Below are 8,525 nucleotides of genomic sequence, written 5' to 3' on the forward strand. Positions count from 1 at the left end.
TTCGTTATCACCCAGGCAAGGCAAATGTTGTTGCAGACGCGCTCAGCAGACGGAGTTATTTGCTCAGTATTCGCAATACCCAAGCCCAGCATAATCTCGAAACCCTCATCCGCAAAGCCCAGCATGCTTGTTTTAATGAACGCACTTTGAAGAAAGAGAGGATCTATCACGATGGAGCTCAACTTGTAAGCAAAGAAAATGGGATTTTCGATTATCTGGACCGAATTTGGATCCCTAAGCGGACCGATTTGCGAAAGATCATAATGGACGAAGCCCACAAGTCCCGATATTCCATTCATCCCGGTGCCGACAAAATGTACCAGAACCTTCGATACAAGTACTGGTGGCCGGGAATGAAAAGAGATATCGCCCTCTATGTTGGAAGTTGCCTGACTTGTGCGAGAGTTAAGGCTGAACATCAACGACCTTCTGGCTTACTCGAACAACCTCCAATCCCCATATGGAAGTGGGAGAGTATAGCTATGGACTTCATAACCAAACTTCCGCCCACGCCATCAGGTCACGACAGCATATGGGTTATAGTTGATCGTCTGACCAAATCAGCCCACTTCTTGCCAATACGGGAAGACTACAAGGTAGAACGACTGGCCCGGATCTACACCGACGAGATCATTTGTAATCATGGTACGCCTAGTGACATCATTTCAGACCGTGATGCTCGGTTTACTTCGAGATTGTGGGAAACGTTTCAAGCAGCTCTTGGTACGTCGCTTAACCTAAGTACCGCATTCCATCCTCAAACCGACGGACAGACTGAAAGAACGATCCGTACTCTTGAAGACATGCTCCATGCGTGTGTCATAGACTTTGGTGGTAGTTGGAACAAATACCTACCGTTAGTCGAATTCTCGTACAACAACAGCTATCATGCCAGCATACAAATGGCACCATTCGAGGCTTTATATGGAAGAAGATGTCGATCGCCTATTGTATGGCACGAGATCGGTCACTCGCAACTAACCGGTCCCGAGTTACTACAAGAAACGACTGACAAAATCCTCCAGATTCGAGACAACTTGTCAAAAGCCCGGTATAGACAGAAAAGTTACGCCGATAGAAGACGCAAGCCCCTTGAATTTGACGTTGGCGACTACGTACTCCTAAAGGTATCACCTTGGTAGGGTGTGGTCAGATTCAGCAACAAAGGGAAACTAGTGCCTCGATATGTTGGACCTTTTAAGATTCTGGAAAGGATCGGAAAAGTCGCCTACAGACTCGAACTACCGGAGGAACTTAGTAACGTCCACCCGACTTTCCATGTGTCAAACCTCCGAAAATGCCTAGCTGATCATGATCTATTGTACCTCTCGATGACCTTCAAGTCAACGAAACGCTGCATTTCGTGGAAGAGCCTGTCGAAATCATGGATCGCCAAACCAAGCAACTCAGACGCTCGCGCATCCCTATCGTGAAAGTCTGATGGGAAGGCAAACGAGGCGCGGAGTTCACTTGGGAACTCGAAAGCGACATGAAGGCCAAGTACCCGCAGTTGTTCAAACGAAGATCTGAAGCGAGAAATTGGTAATATCATTCACGGTGCTGTGCAGCTTCGAGCCTAATTTCGGGACGAAATTCCCTAAACAAGGGGAGGTTGTAACACCCCGTGTTTTCGAATGTCAAAGTTAAAGTCAAAGTCCAAGTCAAGTTTGACTTCTTTGACTGTAAATAGTATATCTTATGTTTTGTATTATGTGGAGTAAGTGTTGTTTATCAAAGTAATCGAAGTAATCGAATGTTTAATCGACGCGAAACGATTTACGACTATGAATAGTAGGAAGTAACAATGCGATAAAGTTAATTAATCAATAATCAAGCTAATCGAATCATCAATCAAACTCGAAACTCGAATTATGCGAATTTGGTGTTATATTATGTGTGTGTGTGCCTTATATGTTACCTGTGCGTGCTTACTTTATGTTATGTGTGGTGATCAATTGAATCAAAACTCGAAACTCAATCGAACTCAATCGAAATCGAAATCGAATATGGAATGTAGATGCTTGTATGTAGATATAGTGGTTGGGACTAAAAGTAATTTGAATAGGAAACTCTATCGTATTCGTATCGTCTTCAATCGAAATCAAAATATCAGAAACCGTCGCACCGAACGCTCAAAACAGGCTGTGGATCGATCAGGCTCCTAGCCGATCGAACAGCCCAGCCGATCGGACAGACTGTCCGATCGAGCAGGCTGTCCGATCGGGATGCCTGGCCGATCGGCCAGCCCTTTCCTCTTTGGGAAGCCTATAAATAGGCCTGTCATTGTCATTCTTTCCACTTTTGGAAACCTTCTGACTGACCAGCTCGTGCTCCCATTCTTTTCTCAGATTTCTTCCGATTTCGGTAAGTTTTCATCCTAAATCTTGTACTTTCTTGATCAATACATGCTCCTACACCTTTCTATCTTTCAAATCTTGATTTCTAACCGTGAAATCATCGAGATCTAAGTATTCTAGGATGATGTCATCATGGTGCTCTTCAAGAACTTCATGTTTTGGCCTCAATCCACCAAGAATCACTTGGATCTAGCCGATTTCCACATAAACAAACTAAGATCCATCACAGATCTAAACATTTACATGATGTGAAGGATTGAAAGAATGATTTCCAACTTTCTTTCAACTCTTTTACACTTAATGCCTTCAAACCGATAGGAACGGAGCTTGAGCCAACTCACCAATCAATCTAATGGTCAAGTGGTTCAAGATTCGGATTCTATCTACGAGGTTCACCGATTTCGGGTTAAACTATAAACTTAGTTCCGAACCGTTCACCGGCCGGACTTGGGTGATTCCTGTCCGAGCAGGGGAACAAGTAAGAACGAAAGTACCATGGTTCAACTCGTTGTCAAAATATCTCAATATAACGTCAACCAATCAGAACAGCTGAGTGTTAGACGAACAGGCCGACCAGGTCAGGATGCTGACCGATCGGACAGGCTGTTCGAACGAACAGCCCAACCGATCGGACATGTCAGCCGATCGACCAGGCCAGCCGATCGGCTAGCGCATGGCCCCACACTTTGACAATTCCATGATGTATAGTATTGAACGAAGTGATGTTCGATCGAACGAGCTGTTCGATAACATTACTCATCGGATCATGAGATACTATGCTTCAACCCTTAATCGATTTTGCAACTCGTTTGACGTATTGGAGTGCCACCCGATCGAACATACTGTCCGATCAGGTGACATTCTGCTGAGGACCATCTCTGAAGTACTTAACCGATCGGTTAAGCCGGCCGATCGAACGGACCTTTCGATTGATCGACCTGAGAGGTAAGGACACTTCAGTGTTCTCAAATACTACAACGAAAACTTCAAAAGGATAAGCCATCATACACAAACACATCCTACTCAAAGGAAGAAACAGTCCACTCGAACAGACCAACCGATCGAGCCTACCGGCCGATCGAACAGGCTGTCCGAACGGACTGTCCAGCCGAACGAACAACCCGTTCGATCGAACCTACCGTCCGATCGACCAGGCTGTTCGACCCATCATCACTTGTTTCCATTTTACGCGTCACTCATAGTTGTGCTATCTAACTATTCAGGCTAACCCTACTCTCAGGCGCTCCCTTCAATCCATCAATCAATCGCTGTGAGTAATAATTTGTTTTGCCATTTGAGGCACGGTATGGGACGTGTTACATAAATTGAATGGTAATGATAGTTGTCATGGAAACTTCTAGACAATCTGTTTCGCTCAGTACCATGTCCCGATGATTGCGCCATCGGTTGGGGTGTGACACTTGGTTTTACAAAAACAAATGTTTTAGTCAAGATTTATGGCAACGGGGTTTTATAAACTATAACCAACTTGTTTTAAGTTGGTTAATCATATTGCAATACCAAACTCTTTACAACACAAGGTTTTCAATTATCGACTCTGGTAGTCATACGAGGTATTGCAACATGTATACAAGCCATGAATTTGACACCCTCACAAAACCTATGTGCTCGCCGGCATTTTTATGCTGACTTTATTTTCACATATGTTTTAGGTGCCGTTGTTTGATGATGTTTTTGATGATTATGCTTGCTCACATAGGAATGGACGTGGCCTTAGTGACTATAAAACAAGAAAGACAATATGTTTAAACTTATTTGATTTCCGCCGCGGTTTTGTTGTTTTAACGCGGTCGGGGTGTGAAAAGTGCATGGGGAAACGGGAAGTTGACTTTAAGGATGGTGGCCGTATGGGGGGGAATACCAAGAGTGACACAATAATGGAGCTGGAAAGTGGGGCAGTAGGGCTGGGTCCCAAGACATAGACGTTTCAGGAAACAACTCTACACCCCAATCTTCTAGGATAGGCCCAGCCCAAGATGGTGGAAGTATTAACTTAGATTGGGCTTTTGATGAGGTGGACTGGAGCTGACTTTTGGAAAAGAAAAGAAAGAGGGGGCCCACTAAGAAGGGTAAATCTAACCGAGTCAGATCCAATTTCAGAGTTAAGCAATCTTTGTCAGTCAACCTAAACACCGTGTCAGAAGGATTAGAGAAAATGTCATCTTCTTCGGATAACGGTGCTAAAAAGAAAAAGAGAAGGGCAATTAAAACAAGGAATATTGTGCGAGTAGACGTTGAAGATGAGATCCCAGACTCATTTCAATCTTGTTCGGATAACCTGGAAGACGGCTTTGAAATGGATTGGGAAGAAGAGACAGAGCCGATTGGGGTAACGATCGAAAGTGGCCGTGGCGGGATGGAATGCAGATGGAATTGAAGGAGAAATTGGTGGCACGGTGGAAGTGGGCAGTGTTGTCGGGCTGCCTTTAAACAATTTCAAAGGCCAGGTGAAGGAATTCGTGGAAGCAGAACAGGGGAAAGGTAATTGCCAATGAATTTTTTATCTTTGAACACTAAGGGGGCTGGCGGTTTTTCGAAGGCCGATTGGGTTAAAATGCTCAAGGCTAAGCACAGAATATCCTTCATAGCGATTCAAGAAAGTCAGCTTACCACTATGACAGATATTCAACTTAATCGGTTTTGGGACAATACGTCGTGTGGGAAAGCTGTGGTGAACGCTAACGGTAGATCGGGAGGGTTATTTTTGGTTTGGAATTCTAACCTATTCTCGGCTGAAGAAGTGGTCATGACTCAATTGTTCATTATGGTGAGAGGTCTCTTGTTGGGGGAAGTCGAGCGACTGAACATTGTAAATGTTTATGCTCTAGTTGATCCTAGCTCTAGGTGCAATTTGTGGCCAGATTTGGTGCCGCTTAGGGAATCGTTTGACGGGAAATGGATTTTTCTAGGGGATTTTAACGAGGTAAGGGCTGCCGAAGAACGTATGAATTCGGTTTTCTATTCGTGCAATGCCCTTTCTTTTAACAACTTCATTGGGGAGACAGGTCTTATGGAATACTCGATGGCGGGGAAAAATTCACTTTTCTTTCATCTGATGGTAGAAAGTTGAGTAAGATAGATAGGGTTCTTGTTTGTGATAGATTCATGAACGAGTGGCCTTCTGCTTCTCTCACAGCTTTGGACAGAGAGAGGTCTGATCACGCTCCTCTTGTATTGTCTATCGCTACGAGTAACTTTGGGCCATCCCCCTTCCGATTCTTTAATAATTGGCTAGGGGAGGAAATTCTGGAGAGTTTGGTTGACAGGGGCCTGAGTTCGGTAATGGGTGAAGGTAGGAGCGACGAAATTTTGGGCAAGAACCTTAAGGTCACTAAGGGTCTGGTGAAAGAGTGGAGGCATGAGAAAAGAGAAGCAGACGAGAAGGACCGGGTCAAGGCGATGGAAGTCGTAAATCACCTCGAAGCCTTAGCTGAAACTCGTACTCTATCATTAGGAGAAAGAGAATTATAGAAAGCTCAAAAGCAAGTCCTGAGGAAAATGGAGTGGATAAGGCTAAAAGACGCTCATCATAGGGCAAAAATCAACTGAATTCTTTAAGGAGACGAGAACTCAGCTTTTTCCATGGGGTCATAAATAGTAGAAAGGTTCGAAACAAAATTAACGGGTTAATGATTAATGGGCAGTGGGAAACAGACCCGTGGGCAATTTCAAGTTTTGTTTTCCATTTCTTTACTGATAAATACTCTGAACCGGATATAGCAAGGCCAAAGATGCTAAGAGACGGCTTTGCTCAGCTCTCGGATGGAGATAAGGACCTTCTTGTGGTCCCATTCTCTATAGAAGAGATTCGGGGGGGGGGGGTAAGGGATTGCGATGGTGACAAGTAACCGGGGCCCGATGGTTTCACCTTCGCTTTCCTCAAAAGATTCTGGAATCGGTTTGAACCGTGCTTCGTGAAAGTGTTCGATGAATTCTTTACACATGGGTCAATTAGTAAGTCTTGCAATTCCTCTTTTGTTGCTTTAATTCCTAAGGTCCTGGGCCCTATTACGTTAGCGGATTTTCGACCCATCTCGCTTATCGGGGTGATAAGCAAGGTTATCTCAAAAGTCCTTGCTAATAGATTAAAGGGGGTGTTGGGGAGTGTGGTTTCCCATGAGCAATCAGCCTTTGTTAAAGGAAGAAATATTCCTGACGGACCTCTTATCACGAATGAAGTTTTGTCATGGGCTAAGAGGAGTGTGGTTTCCCATGAGCAATCAGCCTTTGTTAAAAGAAGAAATATTCTTGACGTACCTCTTATCACGAATGAAGTTTTATCATGGGCTAAGAGACGTAAAAGAAGATTTTGCTTTTCAAAGCCAATTTTGAGAAGGCGTATGATTGCGTATCATGGAGTTTTTTAATAAATGTTATGCACCACATGGGTTTCCCATCGAAATGGAAAAATTGGGTTATGGGGATCCTCTTCATGGGTCCGGCCTCTATTTTAGTCAATGGGTCCCCTACCAACGAATTCGACCTCCAATGCAGGCTTAGACAAGGAGTGTCACACCCCCAAAATACCACCTAGGGAATGTCCCTGCTAGGCGTGTGACGTACCAATAACGAGCCACTAATTACATTGAACGCGTATAAGTTTCAAAATAAAATCCTTAATTATTAATGTAAAATACCATCAACGAGTTTAAATGAAAACCAACATGTTCAGCGGAAGCAAATAGTAAACCAATGTTAAACTGTTTCAAAAACCAATGTATGATATCAATATTTCAATCACATGAATCCCTCCAGTCGACCCATGACCACTCCAGCTACTCCAGACAGCAAGTTCCCAAATCCAAGATATCTAACGACCTGCAAGCATGCAGACAAGTGTGTCAGACGACGCTGGTGAGTTCAAAGTTTTGTTAACGCGTTTAGTTACCAGGTATGTGTATAAAACAGTTCGACAGTTCAATAGTTCAATAAGTTGATTTGATGTTGTTATTAACTCGATTACCGTATGTGGCGACTAGATGTGAATGCCCAACCCCAATGCCTCCATTTAGGCATTGGTCATGAGGTCAAGGTATCAAACAACCTTGAATAGATGTAAGGGGTCTTATATGTACACGATGAGAATGCCCAACCCCAATGCCTCTAACTAGGCATTGGTCATGAAGTCCAGGTAATTAGTTCACGCCCGTCCTTTCGGCCCGGTGTGAGGGTGCCAAACCTAATAGCGCTATCAACTAAAAACCTCGTTGCTTCTTCAGCAACACGGTAGATGTATGGGGTCTTACATGATTTATACTGTGTTCAATAACCAACATCCCAAATAAACAGTTTACCCAGTATTCCCTTTAGAAATGTTGACCAGATGTCCCAAACCACCGGGACGCATGCTTAGAAAAGTGCAGTGAACTCACCTTAGAGTGCTCGGCAGAATTAATTACCCGTTTAACAAAGTGATCAACCAAACCCTATGATAGGTACACACGACAATCAGTTTGCATACAAACACAGCACGTAATATTCCACGTTTATTCCCCAGATGGTGCGCACGTATACAAGTATTGACATTTCTAAATATGTTGTATAATAACTCATCAGTCATGTACGATCCCCAAAACATGTAGCCCAATTAATCATGCAGTTTGTTACAAGTGTGTGGCCCAACGGCTCGGGCCCGGTAAACTGTTATGACCCAGTAGACTTCGCGGCCCAACATAATTAATACAATATGTATGTGACCTAAAGTGGGGGTTCGGCCTAAGAGGGCTCTAGTAGTTTCGTAGCCATAACAGTAACATATTTCAACTTCAACTCATAATCTACCCACACATTTATAGCTAAAACACAATAAGGCATGTATTGGCATTCATCACCCTTAATTGTTTAATCACTCCACTCAATGACCCTATGCATGCGTACTAACCCAAGTAACAAAACCCTTATCATCATTTAATGTATTAATCAATAAATCATTGTTAGTGGGTCTGCACATATAATAATACATTACGAATTCATCTCCTAGGCATTAAAAATATTGATTCAAGTTCATACAAATCTATGATTACCCCTACAAGACCTTAACAAGTTGCACACATATTGGGCTAAGCAATCACATGTCTACTGACAATTTACATGCAAACATAAACAATATGGCCGACAATCATGAAGTGATCATTATCCAAATTGGCT

At 43.4% G+C, this 8,525-nt stretch overlaps 1 protein-coding gene across 1 annotated transcript; it reads left to right on the top strand.

Moving 5' to 3' along the window:
- The first annotated feature begins 4,869 nt into the window (after positions 1-4,869).
- LOC110919666 lies at positions 4,870-5,448 on the top strand. The gene has a single exon (XM_022163928.1). It carries the CDS (start codon positions 4,870-4,872, stop codon positions 5,446-5,448), a length of 579 nt encoding a protein of 192 aa, XP_022019620.1.
- The last annotated feature ends 3,077 nt before the right edge of the window (positions 5,449-8,525 follow it).

This window comes from Helianthus annuus, chromosome 16 (genome assembly GCF_002127325.2).
Source record: "Helianthus annuus cultivar XRQ/B chromosome 16, HanXRQr2.0-SUNRISE, whole genome shotgun sequence".
In the NCBI taxonomy this organism is placed as follows: Eukaryota; Viridiplantae; Streptophyta; class Magnoliopsida; order Asterales; family Asteraceae; genus Helianthus; species Helianthus annuus.